Below are 24,944 nucleotides of genomic sequence, written 5' to 3'. Positions count from 1 at the left end.
GAAAGTGGACAATGGTAAAATTTGGCTGTGAACTAAACGAATGGTAGAGGTCTTACAGCAAGCAAGCGCACACTGCTTCATTTTCTGAGGAAACTTTGCCTGTTTGTTTTGCCACATGACATGCAATTTAATAATTGACCTATCTTATCAATTTCAAACAATTGTGTACAACTACCCCCAAGTTTTTCTGTGCATTAATCCACTTTAAGATGGTATAATGTAAATCTGGTTTCTCACGCCTCATTCAGCATATATCATTTTGACAACCATGGCCCCACCTGAGTTTCCTTTGGTTATCCCCATCTCCCTGTCACTACAGCTTAAAACTCACTTGTTTCCTCACTATTTCCAGTTGTGATGAAAGATCAATACCGCAAAATGTCAACTTGGTTTTCCCTTTGAGGATTTCCCCCCCACAGTTATGGATATTTTGTGGAACACCCTGCCTAGGTTATTGCAGAAGGATTATAAAAAGAAACCTATTTTTCACCTTAGGCAATCAAGTAGGACCCAACAACTTACAAATGTTCATGTACATTTAACAGCACTTAATACAAATATATGTTATACAATACAGAGTTTATTAATAAATGGAGTAATTGCATCAACAATACTGAGCACATTCACAACAGTATAATGCTATCATTACCTTTCTCATAATTACATTTGAACTGCGGAAATAAAGACAAATATGCACAATTATTTGAGAGCTAATATTCTGTAGTGTTGGCAAATAGCACAAGTAGAAAAATTAAGTTGTACTGAATTTTATCCTTCAAAATGAGTATGCCTAAAGAAGAACTCAATTTTAAAACAAAGTTAAATCAAGCATACAGAAACTAGGTTCAATGCAAAATGGCAACTACAGAATAAATGAATACGTAAGATACCTTAGGCTTCCTAGTTAACATCAGAAGAATACCAAATCAAGAGTACAAAATACAGTACATCATTTTTACTATGTTGAGTCTATATTATTCAAAAAATGGTATGGATATTAAATCCGAGGCATAAAATAAACATCACCAATGTGCAGCATGGCGTGTCATGGCAAGAGGCTTTAAGTGTCATGGAGCCCTCATGTACAATTCTAATCAGACTCAAGTAGAAGATTCATGCATATCATTTTGAATTATTTTAATTCTGTGGGCCAGCAAGGAGAGAAACAGTTAGTACTGGGAAATGGTATATTCTATTTCATTGGAGTCCAAGATTCCAATCAAATGTTCCAAGGTTGGACATGACGTTAAAAAAGAGTTTCCCATGTACGAGAACTGAAGTAAAAAAAAAAAAACCATAACTATATTTAAAAATTCAGTATGTTTGGCAAATTAGTGCTAAATTGTAGACCTTGACCCACCATCAACCAGATTGCAATTAGTCCAATATAGACAGAAACATCAGCCTGAAGTGGATTAAAATTCAGATTTCAGAGATAAATAGACTCCCAATTTACTGCACTCCTGTTTTCTTTCTCTCGTTTTCTGGCAATTTGTTTGAAAAGAACGAGGCTTCTAATAAAGAAATTAAATGGATGTAGATCTCAATGATAAAGGTAACAATGTATTTATGACCATTAACCTTTCCATTCAACAAAAAAAAGTGAGGCTTATAGTTAAAATAGTCTACATACAATCCTTTCCTGCACACCGAGGCATCGAAAGTTCAACTTATCACTGTAGTTAAAAGCTGATTTTTTTTCTTCCCTTTAACATATTTTTTCACTTGGTGAAAAGTAAATGATCTATTCAGCAGCAGACCCAGAGATACACACTGCACACCTGTGCCCCTTATTCAACTTTACCAATATGAAAGTCATTATATAGCGGTTTCTTGTGCAAGAAAACTATTAATGAAAAAAATAACAGAAAAAATGAATTGGCTTCAGCTGGGCTTTGAGAGCACTATAGTCTACATTATGGCCACTGAGCATAAATAGGAAGTTGCCCTACACACATATACTCAATTCAAAGTGAAGATGGGAGATTATCCACTTTGGAGGTAGACAAATAGGAATTAAGTACAGAGGAAACATTTGCTGATGTGTTGAATAATTACTTAACCCGAATGCAAAAACAAATACTAGGGAATAAAGGGGATAATTCATAGTTGAAGAGCATCTTGGTGATTGGACCACTTCATACAATGTAAAGGAATGAGAAAGTATTGGATAACAGTATCCTGATTCTGTATTTTCTGGAGTTTTAGTTTATGGAATTGGAAAACAACCTAAGTAAATGTCCTATCATTTATTATCCAATTATTTGGGGAAATCTGATTATTTATCGGCCTTAATTATTTGTTTCCCATGCTCCATTTAAACTCACCAGGACTCAATTTCATATGCACTATGTATACAACTGTAAGGCATTTAAAATACATTTTACCAGGACATTTTAAATGTGTTGGTGCACAATGAGTAATATCTCCAATAGCAGTAATATCTAATAATATTTGCTAGTTCTGCACAGTCTTGAGGGTATCAGTCTATGAAAGTTTTACTGTAAATGGAACAAACTTGATGATCATCTTAATTTGTAAAATAATGGAACATTTCCAAAAAGATTTGAAGGGGCGGGAGTTTTAATTGTTCTATGTGGGATGATAAAAGGCATAATGAAAAGCCACAATTCGTAGTGTTTGTAGTGAAATTCTCTTTGATGATGAAAAGTATAAAATGTGACAGGGTATAAAAAGAAATGTTTTTAGTAAGCTTAAATAAATTTACCATGGAGTTCAAGAAACTGCAAATGTTAGGATCTGGAACAATAAACAGTTTGCCGGAGGAAGATTGAGCAGGCTGAGCAGTGTCTGTGGATGGGAAAGAAAAGGTCTACCATTTCTTTCCAATATACTGCTATACTGCTTGACCTGCTAATATCCTACAGCTGATTGTTGCAATAAGTTTAACATGAATGACTGAATAAAGCCAAAATAAGTACATTTTGGTTTTAATGTGCCAGTGGTGGCCAACTTGTACAAAAATTATACGATTGATTTGTTCAGTTTTTTTTAAACTGCAAGAGCTGGAAGTCTATTGAAAGTATAAATAAAACTCAAGTCTGTTGTTTAATCTTAATCTCAAAAATAGTGCGAACAAAAAAGGCACTTTAAGGAAAAACTAAACTTATTGGCATTGTCATAGTAAATATTTGTGGCATTTCACCATGCTAGTCTTCCATTTCACAGCACCATTGGTGTTTCAAGATATCTCCCGCAATTCTGTTTTAGAACAAAACTAAAACTGACATATTATGGCACGAAGTGCTGAAGGATACCACCAAAGATTCCATTAGGTGATCTCCAACTGGGATGTTAGGTAATTAAGTTAGAAAATACTTGGCTATTGGGAGCAACCTAAACTTAGCAACTCAGCAGAATGACCCATTTCAAGACATGGGTCTTAAAGACTATAATAAACTGCTTGTAGAACAAGAAAGGTCCAGACCCAAACTTCACCTATCCATGTTCTCCAAGGATGCTGCCTGACCCGTTGAGCTACTCCAGCATTTTGTGTCTCTTTTATAGTAAACTGCATTATGGGCAATCAGCAGAAAACCTCTCAAAAACTAACATTTAGTATTATATTGAAAATAACCACGTATTACACGCAAGTGAAAAAGGGGGGTTGAATGTATAAGTGAGAGTTTATCATCGAGGAAAGCTGAATTATTAAACAAAATAAATCCCTAAAGCAATGCTGCAATAAATAGATCAGCAAATATATTTGACATTCTAATTGGGTAGCTTTGTTATTTTTCAAGATGCATAAATGAATTGAAATCTTGGCCATTATTTTGTAGATGCTGACAAAAGTTCAAATGGTGCTGTAAAAATTGTTTTCAGTTGTAATTACAGAAGACCATAAGATGGCACGTTCAATGAGGCTCTTCTGGTGTTAATGCTGTCAAAATCGACTTTTAAGAAATAAGATGGTGGCAGACTTAAAACTAGGTTAAACGTTTTTGAAGGTTACTACAAACAGAATTAATATCAGAAATATCAAGGTCAAGCTCCTGAAATTCAAAATAACCAAAGACTGGGAGCTCTTTGTTAAAATAAGCAGTCATTCTACATTGTGGACAAGCAAAGTTATACGTGAGCAACTTAATGGATGGTGCAGTCATCTCAGTAAGATGAATTATCTGCACATCAACAAATCACATGCGACATTATATAATCATTTTGGCAAGTACTTTTAAAAATTGGTATTTTGCTTTTGCATTGAACTAAAGTAATGTCATGGTTAATACTGCATACTCTTTGAATATTAGAAATGTAAATAATGCTGCCAATTTCCAAATTCAGATACAGATGATGCAGTGACCACAAGAAGAATGCAACCAATGAACAAAGATCCTAGTTCATCAAATTAATATGCGAATGTACTAAAGTGATGCACAGTCAACTGGGAATGCCCAGGGTAAGGGAATCAAGAACCAGAGGACATAGATGAGAGGGGCTAGATTTAATAGGAACCCAAGGGGTAACTTTTTCCCCATTCAGAGGGCAGTAGGTATATGAAACGAGCTGCCAGAAGAGGTAGTTGAGGCAGATTCATAACAGCATTTAAAAGATATTTGGCCGGGTTAGATAGGAAAGGGTTAGAGGGATATGGGCCAAACGCGGGCAGGTGGGACTAGTCTAGATGGGGCATCTTGGTCGGCATGGGCAATTGGACCAAAGGGTCTGTTTACATGTTGTATTACGATCTATGACTAAAATGCAAAAGGTAAGATTGACTGATTTGCAAATATTTTTCCTTACATAAATTAGTCCAGTTACTTAAAGGATTAATCTCATCTCAAACTGGACATTTGTAATCTTACTACATTACTGCATGGTTTTACAATTTTCAATTATTAAAATAGACAACTTACTTGCTGTACTAGTCAAACAAGATCACAGCACATTCTTTGTTTTGCTATTGTCTTTGACAAAAATGTTCCATACATACTACACCTACATTTCAGACATTGAATATAGAAACAAACAACATGTATACTCTGCTTGGAATGGACCAAACCACTTTGCTGCTTTTATGATATTTAGTTTGTGGAAATCTTAATCAGTGGTTTATCTGATGGATCTGAACAATTAAGGTGATATTGTCCTATCTATGGAAAATTGAGAGATCATAAAACCATGAGTTTAAGGCAGTGTTTACGGGAGGAGGATTTGTGTAGGAAGTTTCAAAGAGTCAGGCTGAGGCAAGAGAATAATCTGCAATCTATGGCAAGGTGAAGAACAAGGCAGACAGAGGCATACAAATCAGAGGTGATGGGAAGATATAGCACTTTAGACAAAATTTGGCATAATAATGAATTGGAAAAGATCCATTTCAAAATTAATAATTACAATGTTGGTTTCAGTTAAGTATACACAAATACATTTGTAAGTTTAAAAACTGCATACTTTTGCATGAATATAGGAAACAGTAAATATAAAGACATATAATTTGTTATTTATCTTCATTATTCAATCTTCATTACTCTATTGAGATATAATTTTTTTTAAACATACCCTTTTGGTTTGAATTCACAAGATGTTCCCTATTCTATTTTCTGAAATGGGCAAAAAGAGTGAACAATTTAACATGGAAAATATTTAAATTGCATTTTTGTGAATACCAGAGGGCATAAAGATAGCATCATTAACATGTTCTATTATTGGTCAGTTTTTAAAAAAGGTCGAACGCACAAGTTGTGACTATAATATAATGCAAGGCTTCTTGTCTTTGAAAGGGTTTTCAGAGGTTGGGATGCCCATGAGCAGAGGGTCGTTTTTGGCGTGTTCTTCACAGTAGCGCACAAGATCTGCTGAAGCCTTTGAGACCTGTAACAAAATAAAATCTGAGAAGTGCAAGACTTTTCACATTTCAATCTGCTAGAAGTATTCCTTTAAAGAACAACATTGATTCTGTGTAGACTGTGCTTGGAATGGACCAATCCACTTTGTGGTTATAATGATATTTAGGATGATAACAATCTTAATCTTAATTTAATGGAGTAGCCATGGGCACTCATAGGGACTGCCGCCATGCCTGCCTTTTGTTGGTTTGAATCAAAGTCTTTGTTCCAAATGTACACTGGCACCATACCCCAATTGTTTCTTCACCACATCGACAACTGCATCAGGGCTGACTACTGTAGCTCTCTTCCCTGTCGATCTGTCTCGCCATCACAAGGGACAGACTACCAACTGATGTTCATTACAAATCTATCAACTCCCTCCGTTATTTGGACTGCACTTCCTCCGACCCCGCCTCGTCCAAAGACACCATCCATCACTCTCAATTTACACCTGGTTTCCCTCCTACAGGCAGAGGTTCATATGCACCTAAAACCTCATCTACTGTAGTCGGTGCTCCGTAGTGTACATTAGTCGACCATTTCGCTGAACACCTCCACTCAGTCTGCCAAAGCCTGCTGGATCTTCTAGTTGCTAACTAATTTAACCCTCCCGTTCCTATACTGACCTTTATGTACCAGGCCACCTCCATTGGCAGAGTGAGGCCACATGCAAAATAAAGGAACAGCACATCACATCACACTTGGGAGGCCTACAATCTAATGAGCATTGTATTCTCCAATTGTAGGTAACTAGCCCCCTGCCCCTTCCCCCCCTGCCCCCCCCCCCCCCCCCCCCCCCCCCTCTCTTCCATGTGCCTCACCTAGATGATGTGCATCCATTTCTCCCTATCCCTTTCTGGCTTCCCATTTTGTGCCTATTCCATCCTTAACCTTTATTGTCTTTTCATCTCTGGCCATTGTCCAACTAAAGGTCCCCTTGCCTGTATCAATTTATCACTTGCCATACTTTGTCCCACCCACACCTAATTTCCATCCCCTTCCCACCACCCACTACAATAAGTCCGAAGAAGGGCTCCGACCAGAAACATTGCCTATCCATATTCTTTTTAAATGCTGCCTGACCCGCTCAGTGACAACAACACTTTGTGTCTTATTTTCTGCAGTCCATTGCGTCTATAATTATTCCTGGTTGGCTGAAAAAACCCTTAAAATGAAAAATAATATTTTAAGTACATTTTAAAAAAGTGCAGGAAGCAGATGTTTATGCTAAGGATAAGACACAAGATACCGGAATCTGAAGAAAGGTTCCAACCCGAAACACCATCTATCTAATCCTTTTCTCCAGAGATGCTGCCTGATCCCTTAAAACAACAGTTTCTCCACTTTAAAACAACAGTTATCATTGATGGCCAATTAAGCATGTAATGTCGGAAATGAAAAACAGGTTAGTCTGCATCTGAAATTTATTTTTGGCAAAATGCATAGTCCTCAGAGGTTCCCATGCAATTATTTTTTCTAAATTGTATCTTTTGGAAGCTTATTACCAGAATGCCGCCTGGATTGCAGGATTTCAGCTACAGGGAGAGGTTGGATAGACTTGGATTGTTTTAGACTTTGGGCTTTAGAGATATAGCATGGAAACAGGCCTTTCGACCCAACGAGTCTGTGCCAATCAGCAATCAGCCCGTATATTAGCACTATCCTATGCACGACGGACAATTTACAATTATACCAAAGCCAATTAACCTACACATCTTTGGAGTGTGGCAGGAAACTGGAGCACCCAGAGAAATCCCATGTTTGGCCAGTAATGGGAGTGGAGGCAGATACAATAGTGGCATTTAAGAGGCTTTTAGGTAGGCACATGGAAGTGCAGGGAATGGAGGGATATGGATAACGTAGAGGCAGATGAGATCAATTCATCTAGGTGTCATGTTCAGCACAAATATTGTGGGCTGAATGGCTTGTTCCACTGCTGTACTGTTCTATTCTATTTCTTGCAGATTGTGTTATGTAATATTTTGACCAATTATGAACATGGAATATGATCTATAGTTACACGACATGAACTTTCAATTCAATATTTTTTTTAGTTTTCCTTAAAAATGAGTCATTTTAGAAGAGCAATAATGTAAAAGTATGTGGCAATATTTCCGAAGTAGCTCCAGAATAAAAGGAATATCATGTCAAATGAAAGACTACCCAAAGAGAGAATTTGTGAAATTGAGATACGTCTGTCAGAAAAGCTGCAAAGCAATAAAAGATCTTAATAGAAGAGTTTTTTTATTTTATTTATTTATTTATTTTAAAAAAAGATCCATTTAGCATATTTAATCTCACTTGAACACAATTTTAGCAGGAAACTCACATGGACAAGATTGACACTGAATTGTGAGGGCAAGGGAACTCATGCCGTGATCTTTCATTGGCCCGATGACAGGAATTGTAATTTCTTCACATAAATCACCGTGTCATTATTATGCTAAATTTACCACAAAACAGATGTAAATTTCAGACCTGTAACTAATTATTGCCTCCACAACACTGAGTACACTACTTGTCTGGCACCACTGTTATTATTATTATTTGCAAGTTGTTAATTGCTGTAGCCACAGAACACCAATTCCTCTAACTCATAAAATAACAGATTCCTTTTAGAGGTGAACTCTGGCTGATTTTTATTATTACTTTCAACATCAAATATACAGATGGAGAAAAAGATGCATGTCTTAACAATGCCACAGCACAGCCTTTAAATCAAATAGAATTCTGGAATCCAAATGTTTTTTATTCCCAGATACCATTATTAGCTATTCATTGATGCAGCTGATTGGTTCATTGCCTCCTTCCCGAGGGGACAAAGCAGTGAGAGCTGGGTTTAACCGAGATGCTATATAAGGCAGATCAATTTTCTGATGTTCACTGTCCAAATTCACTTAAAAGTGGACATTTAGATCAATGGGACAATGGTGGCATAACTGGGGATGGAAAGGTCAATGTTTGCATAAAATGATGAAAAATATACTGTATCTAAAACAAAAGAGCTGTTATTTTAGCAAATGTGTGCATTAGTTTGCCAAGCAAGGCATAATAAAATTATTAGCTCAATTGCCCAGATCCTTAACATTTTTGTGAAACCTGCAATCTAATAGAATATGCAATTCAAATGTGAACAAAGTTCTTGGGAGGCGTGTTCAAACATCTAACTTGCTCTTCAATTGGAATGCCGCAATTTATTACATCCGTTTCATTTGTTTGAAAATAACCAAACTTAAAGACGTGAATTTGCATTTACAGCAATTACAAGTTTGGTCTGAAAGTTCTAATTACTTACCTTTATCCTTTCAATATTGGACTCTTTTTTAAGCTGCTGAACTGTCCTCGTTGCTTGTGCTATATTGTTTGTGCTAGCCATTTTTTAAGGTATTTTCAAAGCCAATATCTGCAACAAAAAGAGATACAGTGGTATATAACGTGAGAAAGTAAAATCATAACGAACTATTAGAAACACAAATTAAATCTTGCAAAAATAAACAAGCTGAAAATTAAACCAACATTATTCAGAATTTTTTATTTTGTGGTTAAAAGGCATACAGTGTTTATTTTCATAACACCTGTATCAAATTAAAAAGTGGTTGAATTCCAATGGATATAACAATATTGATAGAATATATTAAAAACGTTTAAATTGACTCGCAGATTCAGTTTACTGGTCCACCATTGATTTTCTGGCATCCTTGGTTCCAGAGCCTTTCTGAATTAAACGTTTTGCTGGACCAACAGAGGCCACGATATCCGAGAGGAGTCCAACGGTATCAGAACGGTCCACATAGGCCCCCAGGGATCCAAGATAGCGGCCCACAAAGTTGGTTATAGGAATGGATCCGCGGCTCAAGCTGGGCTGGAGTTCCAGAACCCCGGCAGCAGGGAGCAGATTCGACCTGGCACAGAGGTTCCGAGCACCCGGAGAAAACTCATGCGGTTACAGGGAGAACATACAAACTCCCTACACACAATTCCTGTAGTGAGGATCACACCCGGGTCTCGGTGGCCATATGTATTCAGAACTGGCTTACTGATTGAGGTAGTAGGTTGTGGTACAAGGACAATAATCAGGCTGGAGGTGGGTGACCAGTAGAGTTATGGGGGGTTTTGTCCTGGGACCAAAGAGTATTCAAGAAGGCAAAATTAATATTTCACGTGTGCAACGAGTGAAAAAAATATTCCAAGTCAGACATTTGTTTTCCTGTGTTGTGCAGTCAGTTAATCCTACCCAGAGCAAAACTGGATGATTAACTTTAGAATCCCAGATTGGTTTACTTAAATTTAATTTACTTTAGAGATACAGCATGGAAACAGGCCCTTCGGCCCACCGTCCACGCCAACTATCAATCCTACACTAATTCTGTTATCTTACTTACTCATTCACTCCCTACACAGTCGGAACAATATGCAGAAGCCAATTAACCTGAACGCGCATGTCGTTGAGATGTGGGAGGAAACCAGAGCACCCGGGGGAAACCCACATGATCAAAGAGAGAATGTGCAAACTCCACACACATAGCACCTGAGGTCTGGGTCGAACCCGGATCTCTGGTGCTATGATGCGGCAGCTTTACCAACTGCACCACTGTGCCGTCTTTTCAGATTACTTACAGCACCCTCCATGATGTTTGGGACAAAGACCCATCATTTATTTATTTGCCTTTGTGCTCCACAATTTGAGATTTGTAATAGAAAAAAGCACAGGTGGTTAAAGTGCACAGTCAGATTTTAATAAAGCCCATTTTTATACATTTTGTTTTGCTTAGTCTGCTCGACTTCTTCATGAAATAAATGCCCCTGAATTCATAAGCAAGGATGCTGATGCTTAGACTTTGTTCTCCTTTGGAGTATGTCAATTAAATTGCAATTCATAAAAATATTTTAATTTTTTGTTCGAAGGAACAAAGTATTATTTACAAATTGCCATCAGTAGCTGTGACTCACCTCTCTCTCTCTAAGCTGTGGGCTGAGGAGCTTTTTTGTGCAGTTTCGTGACCCAACTCACCGAACTACATGAAATTTTCACATATTCCATAAAAATATTATATAAATCATCCCTGAAACTCATCAAGAACAAAACTTGCACATTTTTATTAAATTAGAGAAAAAACTGAAAAATGTTCAGGTATTTTTAGTCCAATCAAAGCACATTTAACATTGAGTCGGACTTCGGTTGGCCAATAACGCGCTTTGTTTCAGGCCAGCTAGGCAGGGAGCACACATCATGGCTGTGAGTACTCTACTGATGCCTGTTTTACTGGAGATTCCAATGAAGGTTCTTTGTTGTTCTGCGGAATACATGTCAGCAGGGTGGAAACTGGCAGCAGGGTAATTGAATTTAGTGAGAAAAGCATTAAGAAGTCTGAAGAATGTGCAGCTAAGTGGATAGAAGTGGAACAAAGCCTTGAAAGCAAAGTCGCAGCTGAGGTGCTGCAACACAATGAGGACAGCCAAGTAGTGAAACCAGTGAAACAACTGGAACTGAAAGGTAAGCTCTAAAGTCTTGAATTTATGAAAATTAATCTGTATGGACTTTAATTAATTTAATTGCACCCTTTTATAATGTGGAAAAATGAGATTTGGAGGCTGTTCATTCACTCATTTATTCACGAAGTTGAGGGCCTAACTATGTGTATCCATAACAAAGTAAATGAAGCATTTCCACTAATGCCAGCTTGTTGTAGTCTAATAAGTCTTTAACATCTAATCTCGGAGCTGCCTGCGATCACTTACCGAGTAAAAGTGCTCCGACCGCGGGGCCTGGGTACTTAACATAGTGAAGCTGCGGTCTCCGTTAAGAAGCGGCCGATTCGCGAATGCGGAGTGTGTTTGGATCATCTCTGTGGGAGGGGAGGCTGGACATAGTGCCGTCCGTAGCGGCTGTTTCCAGGCCCCGACCACAGGAGAAAAACAGAGGAATATTGACTGCACATAGGCTTCCATCGGAGTGAGAAATGGTCAGAAATGGCTGATGTTTATGTAGAAATGAATTGCTGTATGTGAACTTGAACTAATTTATCTATGGTAGTAACAGTGTTATTCTCATTAACATTAAGAAGAGGTTGAAATTTTATGAATTGAAGTCCATGCAGACGTAATGACTACGAGATGTTTTTTTTGTAGCCCCTGCCTGACCTGCCACTTGAACTTGAACTAACTTATCAAAAGACTTGGAATCTGATGAAGAATATTCAGATGAAGATCAGATGTAATGTAAACAAATAAATTGGGGAAATAAATGATTATATAAAGTTTCACTGTTTATTTGGTCAAATTATTTAAACAATGAGTGAATTATAACCATATAACAATTACAGCAAGGAAACAGGCCATCTCAGCCCTACAAGTCTGTGCCGAACAACATTTTTTCCCCTTAGTCCCACCTGCCTGCACTCATACCATAACCCTCCATTCCCTTCTCATCCATATGCCTATCCAATTTATTTTTAAATGATACCAATGAACCTGCCTCCACCACTTCCACTGGAAGCTCATTCCACACCGCTACCACTCTCCGAGTAAAGAAGTTCCTCCTCCTATTAACCCTAAACTTATGTCCCTTAATTCTGAAGTCATGTCCTCTTGTTTGAATCTTCCCTATTCTCAAAGGGAAAAGCTTGTCCACATTAACTCTGTCTATCCCTCTCATCATTTTAAAGACCTCTATCAGGTCCCCCCTTAACCTTCTGCGCTCCAGAGAATAAAGACCTAACTTATTCAACCTATCTCTGTAACTTAGTTGTTGAAACCCAGGCAACATTCTAGTAAATCTCCTCTGTACTCTCTCTATTTTGTTGACATCCTTCCTATAATTGGGCGACCAAAATTGTACACCATACTCCAGATTTGGTCTCACCAATGCCTTGTACAATTTTAACATTACATCCCAGCTTCTATACTCAATGCTCTGATTTATAAAGGCTAGCATACCAAAAGCTTTCTTTACCACCCTATCTATATGAGATTCCACCTTCAAGGAATTATGCACGGTTATACCCAGATCCCTCTGTTCAACTGTATTCTTCAATTCCCTACCATTTACCATGTACGTCCTATTTTGATTTGTCCTGCCAAGGTGTAGCACCTCACATTTATCAGCATTAAACTCCATCTGCCATCTTTCAGCCCATTTTTCCAAATGGCCTAAATCACTCTGTAGACTTAGGAAATCCTCTTCATTATCCACAACACCGCCTATCTTGGTATCATCTGCATACTTACTAATCCAATTTACCACACCTTCATCCAGATCATTGATGTACATGACCAACAACAAAGGACCCAACACAGATCCCTGAGGCACCCCACTAGTCACCTGCCTCCAACCCGATAAACAGCCATCCACAATTACCCTCTGGCTTCTCCCATTCAGCCACTGTTGAATCCATCTTGCTATTCCTGCATTTATACCCAACAGTTGAACCTTCTTAACCAACCTTCCATGAGGAACCTTGTCAAAGGCCCTACTAAAGTCCATACAGACAACATCCACTGCTTTACCCTCATCAATTTCCCTAGTAACCTCTTAAAAAAATTCAAGAAGATTAGTCAAACATGACCTTCCAGGCACGAATCCATGTTGACTGTTCCTAATCAGACCCTGTTTATCTAGATGCTTATATATATATATATATTATCTCTAAGTATCTTTTCCATTAATTTGCCAACCACTGAAGTCAAACTAACAGGTCTATAATTGCTAGGTTTACTCTTAGAACCCTTTTTAAACAATGGAACAACATGCGCAGTACGCCAATCCTCGGGGACTATTCCCGTTTCTAATGACATTTGAAATATTTCTGTCATAGCCCCGGCTATTTCTACACTAACTTCCCTCAATGTCCTAGGGAATATCCTGTCAGGACCTGGAGACTTATCCACCTTTATATTTTTCAAAAGTGTCAGTACTTCTTTTACTTTGAACCTCATAGTATCCATAGCTACTCTACTAGTTTCCCTTACCTCACATAATTCAATATCCTTCTCCTTGGTGAATACCGAAGAAAAAAAATTGTTCAATATCTCCCCCATCTCTTTTGGCTCTGCAGATACCTGTCCACTCCGTCTCTCCAATGGACCAATTTTATCCCTCGTTATCTTTTTGCTATTTATATAGCTGTAGAAACCCTTTGGATTTACTTTCACCTTACTTGCCAAAGCAACCTCATATCTTCTTTTAGCTTTTCTAATTTCTTTATTAAGATTCTTTTTACATTCCTTATACTCCTCAAGCACCTCATTTACTTCATGCTGCCTATAATTATTGTAGATCTCCCTCTTTTTCCGAACAAGATGTCCAATTTCCCTTGAAAACCAGGGCTCTTTCCAATTTTTACTGTTTCCTTTCAACCGAACAGGAACATAAAGATTCTGTACTCTTAAAATTTCCCCTTTAAATGTCCTCCATTTCTCTTCTACATCTTTCCCATAAAACAAAATGTCCCAGTTCACTCCTTTTAAATCATCTCGCATCTCATTAAAGTTAGCCTTTCTCCAATCAAAAATCTCAACCCTAGGTCCAGTTCTGACCCTCTCCATAATTATATTGAAACTAATGGTATTGTGATCACTGGACCCGAAGTGCTCCCCAACGCATACCTCCGCCACCTGTCCCGTCTCATTTCCTAACAGGAGGTCCAGCACTGCCCCTCCTCTAGTAGGTACCTCAATGTATTGCTGCAAAAAACTATCCTGCACACATTTTACAAACTCCAACCCATCCAGCCCATTTACAGAATGTGTTTCCCAGTCTATGTGCGGAAAGTTGAAATCTCCCACAATCACTACCTTGTGCTTACTACTAATATCTGCTATCTCCTTACATATTTGCTCTTCCAATTCTCGTTCCCCGTTTGGCGGTCTATAATACACCCCTATAAGTGTTGCTACACCTTTCCCACTTCCCAATTCCACCCAAATAGCCTCCCTAGATGAGCCCTCCAATCTATCCTGCCAAAACACTGCTGTAATATCTTCCCCGACTAGCAATGCAACACCTCCACCTCTTGCCCCTCCAATTCTATCACACCTGAAGCAACGAAGTCCTGGAATATTTAGTTTCCAATCACAGCCCTCCTGCAACCACGTTTCACTGATCGCCACAACAGCATACTTCCAGGTGTCTATCCAGACTCCAAGCTCATCCACTTTTCTTACAATGCTCCTAGCATTAAAATATGCACATTTAAGTCTTATTCTCTGTTTATTTCCTTTTTTTTCTTTCTCCTCTTGTGTCCGAGTGCTTCCCTTTTCTGCTTCCTGCCTCCCATTCTGTCTACTAGCTTTCGCTATTTGAGTCCCTCGCCCCAACCATTCTAGTTTAACGTCTCCCCAGCAGCCTTTGCAAATTTCCCCGCTAGGATATTGGTCCCCCTCGGGTTCAAGTGCAATCCATCCTTTCTATACAGGTCCCACCTTCCCCAAAAGAAGTCCCAATGATCCAGGAACTTGAATCCCTGCCCTCTGCACCAGTCTTTCAGCCAGTCTTACTTATGATAATGGCGTGCTGGTGAATGATAGTGCGACAGTCCACCCACCCATACATACACACATCCATCCGTACTCACACTTCAATGCAGGCACACACACATACATTCACGCATACATCCATACTTACATCCACAGATACACATTTGACAGGTATATTCAGACACACACACAAACTACAGATACTCAAACAATGCAACACTTTTAGGGTTATTTTAGGTAAAAAGTAATAGCCCACATTTGCAAAGGAACCATCGGGGGAGGGGGTCTCTAACATAAATATAGGCTCATTGTAAGCATTTGACCAGGTAGAATGGCCATATTTATTTTCGGCGATGGAAAAATTTCAACTAGGAGAGAAGTACTGTACATGGGTTAAATTGTTATATTCTAATCCAACAGCTAGAATATTAACAAACAAAATGTTATCAACTAAATTTAATCTCTCTAGAGGCTGTAGACAAGGATGTTCACTATCCCCACTATTATTTGCTCTTGCAATCGAACCCCTAGCAGTAAAGCGTTAGAAACCATCCAGGAATATTTGGATACAATACTAGAGACACAAGGAATAAAATCTCCTTATATGCAGATGATGTACTAATGTATATTACAAATTTAGAAACTAGTATTCCAAACCTATTAAATCTAATAACTCAATTTGGTCAGTTTTCGGGATATAGAATTAATTGGAATAAAAGCGAAATCATGCCAATAACAAAATTCAATGTACATACAATACAACAATCCCCTTTTAAAATAGTTAAAGATAAATTTAAATACTTAGGAATCTATGTAACTAAGACATATATCTCTTTATTTAAACTAAATTTCCCACCCTTACTGAATAAACTACATAAGAATATTCAATACTGGAAAACACTCCCCATTTCTATGCTTGGGAGAATTAATGCTATAAAAATGATTTTTTTTACCGCAACTGCTGTACCTATTTCAATTAATTCCGATATATATCCCGAAAACTTTTTTCAAAAAAGTCGACTCCATTGTTACAAGTTTTGTCTGGGATCATAAGAATCATAGAATAAGTAAAAAACATTTATGTAAGTCAAAGATAAATGGAGGTTTGACTTTGCCAAATTTGTTATTTTATTTTTGGGCAGTCCATATTGAAAACATGAATTTCTGGCTGGAAGAAATGGATCAACAACCAGATTGGTTAATGAGGGAAAAGGAAGACTGTCTACCTTTTGAAATTGGACCGATCATATTTGCCCCCACAAAACTGCACAAAAAAACCTATCAAGAAAATCCCATAATACATAGTGGAATACGAATTTGGAAACAAACAAAAAAAGATTTAAAATTGAATAATATACCACTATGCCTTCCCATTGTAAATAATCCTTTATTCAAATCATCCTTTATGGACAAAGGTTTCACGCAATGGAAAAATTATGGAATCAAAAATATAGGACATCTTTATGGGAAAGGCACTTTTCTTTCATTTCAAGAGTTACAACATAATTATGGACTGCACTCAAATAATTTCTTCAGGTATCTACAAATTAGAGATTATGTTAAATCTAATACACAAGTCTACAGGAGTAGGGAATCAGAAATTCTTGGTGAATGTTTGAACAAGCATCCTAATACTGAAAAACTAATAGCTTATATTTATAACACCCTACTAAACAACGAGGAACCACCGCCCGAACCATATAGATACAAATGGGAAAATGAAATAGGTCACCCTATAACGAAAGATATGTGGGACGAAAGTTTACAACAAATACATCAATGTTCATTAAATGCCAGACATACTTTAATACAATTCAAGGTCTTACATAGACTACACTACTCTAAAATAAAACTAAATAGAATCTTCCCACAATCTCTCCTATTTGTGATAAATGTCTACATCTAGAGGCTAATTTAACACATACGTTTGCAAACTGTATAAAACTTAAACATTTCTGGACTGATATTTATGAAATAACTTCAGAAGTTATTAATACAAAACTGGACCCAGACACAAAATTAATAATACTTGGAATATCAGAACAAAGTTTAACACTCACAACAAACCAAAGAAATTTCCTCGACTACAGTATAATAATCGGGAAAAAATTAATATTAAAATTTTGGAAAGGCCCTACAACCCCCACAATTAAAATGTGGATTACGGAAATGTCGGAGACCCTATACTTAGAAAGAATTAGACTTGTCTTAATGGACAAGCAAGACCTTTTCGATAAAATCTGGGCTCCATTCATTAACTATCTGAAGGAATAGATTGGCACAGCACGAGGATCCAACTGAAACTTGAACTCAGGATCAGATGAAAAGCTATACTGTAATCTACAAACCTATCTCCATTGACGTATTACAGGTAATCCATTCCACCTCCTTTGTTTTTCTGTTGTTTTTAATTTTATTTTATTTGTAACTTTCTACCCTCTCTTTTTCTATAAAAAAAATAAAAACACTAAAGCAGAAGTAATTGATAATTGAAAATTTTAATAATGTATATGAAAAGTCTTCTTACTATAATATGTAACTATACTTTATAATATGTCTACTTCTAATAAAAATATTTAAAAAAAAATAAAATAAATATAGGCTCATTGTAGCTTAAAATGAATACTCATCGAGTAAATATCAAGAGCATTCGATTCTTGGTCAGGATGCGACATTTACATCAGAAATAAGGCAGGTCTCTCACAGGTCTGTCACCCAGCCTGGCACTGCCCCAGTCCCACTATAGCCGTTATCCCCACTCTCCCCACTATGGCAGTCAGTGGGGTTCAGTAAACAGGGGAACCCAGGGGATCTGTCCTGACCCTTTAATTAGGCAGGTTCACGAGCCCGTAAAACCTGGGATCTCTGCTGCAGTCTCATTAAATTTCCTATTAAAAGCGACTGGAAGATGCCTTGCAGGACTGTCCCCCAGCCTGGAACTGCCCCAGTCCCACTATGGCTGTGACCCCCACTCTGCACACTGGCAGTCAGTGGGGTTCAGTAAAGGGAGGAACCCACAAGAACTGAGTGAGTGAGAGTGTGAGAGAGAGTGAGTGTGAGAGAGAGTGAGTGTGAGAGAGTGAGTGTGAGAGAGTGAGTGCGAGTGTGACAGTGACAGTGCGAGTGTGAGAGTGAATCAGGCATGTCAAGTGTTGGCCTTGAACAGCTCTTGGATTGTTTCAGCCCCCTGCTGTAGCTCAGCCCCCTGCTGTACTCACTCTATACTCATGACTGCGTAGTCAGTCATAGTGCGAACTCCATCATCAAGTTCGCTGACGACACCACTGTTGTGGGACGTATCACTGTTGGGGATGAGTCAGAGTATAGAAGAGAGATCGAGCCAACAGGTAAAATGGTTAATAATGGAGAGAGAGGATTGCTCGCCTTTTAATATAGGCGCGATTCTTCTCTCCAATAAATTTGAAGAAAACACTACGAGAAAAATCCGATTATCCACAGTACCCTACGAATCTGGACACGTCCCTTAAACTGAGAAATATATCTCTTCTCTCACCAATTGCCAATAACCCATTCGTTCAAGCCGTCTATTTTAGACAAAACGTTCACACATTGGAAAAGATTAGGAATTTAAAAACTCGGAGATCTTTATGAGATGGGAACTCTCTCATTTCAAGAATTACAGTCGAAATATCATCTGAAAGGTAGTCAATATTTTAGATATCTTCAAATATGAGACTATCTGAAATCATATAACCAAGACTATCAATCTATGTTGCCAGACACACCAGACGAATGTATGAATAGAAACTCGGATTCAAACAAGTTAATATCATATCTGTATAACACCCTTTTAAATATAGAAACCCCATCGTCAGAAGTAATTAGAAGAGCTTGGGAAGATGAGCTTGGCCTAAAAATTTTAAAAGACAGATGGGAGGAAAACCGTCTATATATATACATACACACACACACACACACACAACTGTTCGCTTAATGTTAGACATTTGTTCATTCAATTTAAAATACTGCAGACTATTATTCAAAGTCTAAACTGAATAAGATCTTTCCAAATGTATCTCCTATTTACGATAAATGTCTTCTTCAGGAAGCAACTATAACCCATTCCTTTGCCTCTTGTATAAAGTTACATAATTTCTGGAGAGGAATTTTTGAAATTTTTTCAAAAACACTAAAAATAAAATTGGATCCCAACACGGAACTGATCACTCTAGGTACTTCAGAAGCCTGTTCTGAGCTATCACTATTTCAAAGACGTTTCCTTAATTATGGCCTGATAACGGCAAAAAAACCTATATCAGTCCCTACTCAAGATGTGGATTATAAACATGTCCGAGACACTACATCTTGAAAATATTGGACTTGTCTTGGCAGAAAAACCAGATCATTTTTCCAAAACATGGACACCATTCATTGATTTATTACAAGGTAGTATGGCGCAACACAACTTTGGATTTAAATCTAATTACGGGTTTGGTGAGGTGGGGAGGGATGAGAGGCAGGTATATCACCACTTTCTCTCTTTTTCTTTTTGTCCTTTTATTTTTTTTCCTACTCCTCTCTTCTTTCATTCCTTCATTCTTTGGCTACACTGGTAGTCTAGGGGTTCTATCTTTGCACAACTCACTTTTTCTCCTTTCTTTTCTTCTAATTGAAAGCTAAAAAGTTAAAATTGAAGTTGTACAATAAGTGTATAATTTTATATGCCGTTGGTTCTATTTTTCTACATTTGCTTCTAATAAATAAAAATTAAAAAAATAAAAAATAAAAAAAGTCGGTTGCAAGAAACGCAAATACAATGCAAGCAATCATTTTGAGACAACTATAATTTAATAACAAGGATGTAATGCTGAGGCTCTAGAAGGAGCTGGCCAGACCACATTTGGAATATTGCGGGCATCTTAGGACCCCATATCTGGGGACGGAAGTGCTGGCTTTGGAGAAGACCCAGAGGAGGTTTATGAGAATGACCTGCAGAGGGAGGAGCGTTTGATGGGTCAAGGTCTGTACTTGCTGGAGTTTAAAAGGAGGTTGGGGAATCTCATTGAAAGGAAGGAGAGGTAGAAATTGAGAACTTTGCACATATATTCACCAATGAGAATGACATAAAGGACAGTGAGGTCAATGTGGAGTATACCAATGTGTAAAGCAGTTTGAGATAAAGTATGTAATGGCGTTGGGTCTCAAACATTAAGGTGGATAAATCCACAAAGCCTGATGGGATCTATTCCTGGCCAATGAGAAAGGCAAGAGGGAAGATTGCAGGGGTATTGACAAAGATCTGTACATCCTCTCTAGCCACAGGCAAGGTCCCGGAAGACTGGCGAGCAGCCCATTGTTTCTCGTCAAGAGGGGAAGAAGAAATAATCCAGGAAATCATAGTCAGTCGTAGGGAAGTTATTGGAGAAGATACTTCAGGATAGGATTTACTCTCATTTGGAAGACAATGGGCTAAATAGGGATAATCAGCATGGGTTTGTCAATTTAGGGGTATAGATATGTGTACCGAAATGAGAAAATCATTTTTTACACAGAGAGTGGTGAATCTGTGGAATTCTCTGCCACAGACGGTAGTCGAGGCCAGTTCATTGGCTATATTTAAGAGGGAGTTAGATGTGGCCCTTGTGGCTAAAGGGATCAGGGCGTATGGAGAGAAGGCAGGGATGAGATACTGAGATGGATGATCAGCCATGATCATATCGAATGGCGGTGCAGTCTTGAAGGGCCGAATGGCCTACTCCTGCACCTATTTTCTATATTTCTATGTAAGATTATGAGAGGACAAGATGGGGTTAATGTATAGTCTTTTACCCAAAATAGGGGAATCAAGAACCAGAGGTTATAGGTTTAAAGTGAGGGGGCAAAAGATTTACATGGAACCTACTGAGTAAAAGACTATTCCCCTCATGATTTATAAAACCTCAATCATATCACTCCTCACCCTCCTGTGCTTCACTGAATAAAGTCCGAGCCTGCCCCAACCTCTCCCTGTAGCACAGGCTGTCGAGTTCTGGTAACATCATCATGTATCTTCTTTGCGCTCCTTCCAACTTAATAACATCCACTCTCTGGCAGGGTAACAAAAACCTGAACGCAATACTCTAAATCAGTGGTTCTTAACCTGGGGGTCGTGACCCCCAGGGAGTCATTTGGGGGTTTTCCGAGGGCCATACATAACATCAATTTGTTGAGCCCATTTGTAAGAACCTAACAAAGATACATACCACACACAGTATTTTGTTCACATATGTGATTACGTATAGGCACACAAACTGTGTGTGTTGCGTACTATGTCTGCCACGCATAGTGAAGCCTTTCTCAAGTTCGGCTTCACAAGCATTGTTCAAAAATCCATGGTCAAGCCACAATGTGTTATCTGTGCCAATGTTTTGAGCCACGAGAGCATGAAGCCCAGCAAACTGAAGATCCATTTGGAGTTTTGTCACAGCGACCTGGCGGGGAAGGACGTGGACTATTTCAAACGAAAAGAAGCCGCACTCAAAGGTTCCCGCATCGATTCGACGGGTCATTGCATCGTCAAAATGAAACAGCGCTGGAGGCTTCATACCGGATTGCTTATCGAATCACACAGACTAAGAAACCTCACACCATCGGTGAAAAGCTTATCAAGCCATGCCTTCTCGAAGCAGCGATGTTGGTGGTGGGGGAACAGCAGTCAAACAAGTTCAGGCAGATTTCCCTTTCGAATGACGGTCAAAAGTCGAATCTCAGATACGAGTAATGATATTCGCTACAAGTAGTGAGCGTGGTGAAGAGCAGTCCAGTGTATTCACTGCAACTGGACGAGTCAACAGATGTTGCTTCATGTTCCCAACTGCAAGTCTACATTAGTTACCTCGACGGAGAAGCCATGAAGGAGGAGTACCTTTTCTCAGAGCCATTGTCCCACTACCACTCGAGGAGATGTATTCAGAATGCTAGAAGCCTTCCTCATCAAACATGAGCTTGGCTGGAAACGACTTGTCAGGGTGTGTACGACGGGGCACCTTCCATGGTCAGATGCAGATCCAGCTGCAAAGCCTTCATGAAGGATGTCACTCCATGTCTCCTTCACCCATTGCATGATACATCGCCATGCTTTAGCGATAAAGACTCCTGGTCTTCAAGAAGTGCTTTCAGATGTGGTGAAGATTGTGAACCCCATTGGAAGGAGCGCAACAAACACAAGAATCTTCAAAGCGATGTATGAAGAAATGGGCGCCGATTTCACTGTTCCGATATTCCACACAGAGGTGCACTGGCTTTCGCGTGGTAAAGTTCTCAATCGTGCGATTCAACTTTGATAGGAAATAGCGATGTTCTTGGAGAGGGGGTGTACCGAGAAGGAGAATCAGCTTCATGAAAAGATGCAGGATGAACTATTCGTGATGAAGTTTGCTTACTTGGCTGACTTCTTCGCCGAGGTGAATTCCTTGACCTTGTCACTGCAAGGAAACCTTCCAATGCTACACACGGCTCGAAACAAAGTGACAGCGTTCAGGAAAAAGATTCACCTTTACTAGAGAAGAGTCCAGGACGGTGAGACGACGACTCTCCTGGATGCTACGCCAGATGCTGAATGCCACTTCCACGAGGAGATCTCAACCCACCTTCAGGCAATTAGTGAAGCCATCAAACGTTACTTCCCCGGACTGGACGACCGCTCTCGTGCTGAGTGGATCGTCTGACCCTTTTCCGTTGAAGACGGTGCCATCAGCAATACTGACGTGGCTGCAAAGGTTGAATGTTACCGAATTCGTGAAGATGCGCAGCTCAAAAGTGACTTCATGGCGAGCTCGCCACATTTTGGCTGAAAGTGAAAGACTGTCCTGTCCTTTCAGAGAGGGCCCTGACCCAATTGGTCCAGTCCTCCTCAACCTATCGCTGTGACTCTGTATTTTCAACCAGGGTAACTCTGAAAACGAAGGCACGTAATTGCAATAGGCTTGTGATCGGCGCTGACATGAGGTGCTGCCTATCAAGCATTCCTCCTCATGTTGATGGCTGCGAAGCAATTTCAGCCATCCCATTGACTGAGTATTGGTAGACATGTTTTAATAAATCAGGCTGTTTTTTTTTCAATTTTTGTTTCAGGGGTCACGGTACTGACCAAGAATGTCTGATGGGTTCGTGGGGCCAAAAAGGTTAAGAACCACTGCTCTAAATGATGCCTCTAAATATTGCACATTGTAATATGAATGTCCCAACTTATTTACTTAATTAACTGACTAAAGTCAACCAACATGCCAATGGGGTTCCTCACCACCCTATCTACTTGTGACACTACTTTCAGGGAACCTGGTACCAGGGAGACAACACACCATTCTGGTAACACCTCCCCCTTCTCCTTTCTAGTGCCCTGCACTCCAGTGTGCATCCCAATATCCCACCCCCTGGTTTTCCACCCCTCCTCCCATCCCTTCCACCTACATCATTCCCTCTCGGTTTACATTTCACTCTTCTCTCCTTATCTGACACCCTTTCTGCATCTTCGTCACCTTTTGCCACTGTTTTGACTTATTTTAGTTTCTAGCCTTTGTGCATCCATCTGCCCGTCACCTTTAACTTATCTGGTTTTATCCTTCCCTGCAATTCATTTCCAGCTTTCTCCCCTCCAACCACCCCCCTACTACAGTAGGTCTGAACGAGAACCCCAACCCAAAATGTTGCCCAGCCATGTCCTCCAGAGGTGCTGCCTGACCTGCTGAGTTACCCCAGAACTCTGACACTAGAATTTGTTAATCTTGTCAATTTCCTAACAGATCCCAAGGAACTTCTCTAGGATGTTGCTATAAGGATCTGTATTTTAAATATGTTCAATGTATCACTTAAGGGGATGAGTAGGAAGGAACTGCAGGTGGTGGTTTAAATCGAAGATAGACCCAAAATGCTGGAGTAACTCAGCAGGACAGCATCTCTGGAGAGACGGAATGAGTGACGTTTTGGGTCAAGACCCTTCATCAGACTGATAACTGTTGAATATTACAGGATGTCAAACAATATCAAAAATGTGTCTTTATTATGTATCTAAAAATGTAAACAGAAACTAGGGTTGATTTTAATTCAGAAACATCATGGTCAACATCTGGAAGATTCTCCACCCAGTCTAGAAACCGAAAAAGTTAGAGTAGAGATTTAAAAACAAACTGGCATCATATTAAAGATCAACGTTTTCAATATTTTTTGAGAAAAGAGGTGTAACTGAAGAAAGATCAAGAAAAAGTACTTTGATGGTGCAGCTTTGAACTAGTTTGTATATTATGACAACATTCATTCAAACATAACACCAGTGTTTTCTGTTATTCAAGTATTCAGATACAAAATGTTACTCAATTTACATGGTAGGAATGAAATCTACAATCAGCACTGCACTTTGTAGGAGAATTATCCAGTTAATCAGCATCATCTAGTGGCCAGTGAATTGTACAATTTCAGAAAAAAAACTTTTACATTGTTAGGAGGTTTGGAAAAGGGCTGAGTGGAACATGAGAACATGAAGTAGGGTATTGAGAAAATTGGAGTGGAGATTGTGAAATATCAAGCCCTGAAAAAAGCAGCACGTTTTCTAAAATTGCGAGACTTCAGACATAAAAAAATAATTTCCTGTCACAGAGATAGTGTTTGGCAATTACTAACAAT

General features: G+C 38.9%; 1 protein-coding gene across 1 annotated transcript in view; it reads right to left on the bottom strand.

Annotated features, from left to right (window-relative positions):
- Window positions 1-562: 562 nt before the first annotated feature.
- Window positions 563-24,944, bottom strand: part of LOC129701014 (guanine nucleotide-binding protein G(I)/G(S)/G(O) subunit gamma-12-like) — a 35,442-nt gene continuing 11,060 nt past the window's right edge. Inside the window, exons 2-3 of the mRNA XM_055641917.1 lie at window positions 9,148-9,255; window positions 563-5,835 (exon numbers count right to left, since the gene is read on the bottom strand). Coding sequence (XP_055497892.1) covers window positions 5,710-5,835; window positions 9,148-9,228 — 207 coding nt within the window. The 5' untranslated portion in view covers window positions 9,229-9,255 and the 3' untranslated portion in view covers window positions 563-5,709. The remainder of the gene's footprint in view (window positions 5,836-9,147; window positions 9,256-24,944) is intronic.

The sequence above is a fragment of the Leucoraja erinacea genome, chromosome 10 (genome assembly GCF_028641065.1).
Source record: "Leucoraja erinacea ecotype New England chromosome 10, Leri_hhj_1, whole genome shotgun sequence".
Lineage (NCBI taxonomy): Eukaryota > Metazoa > Chordata > Chondrichthyes > Rajiformes > Rajidae > Leucoraja > Leucoraja erinaceus.
Note: the sequence above shows the minus strand (reverse complement) of the source record. Positions and strands in the feature narration are given on the sequence as shown.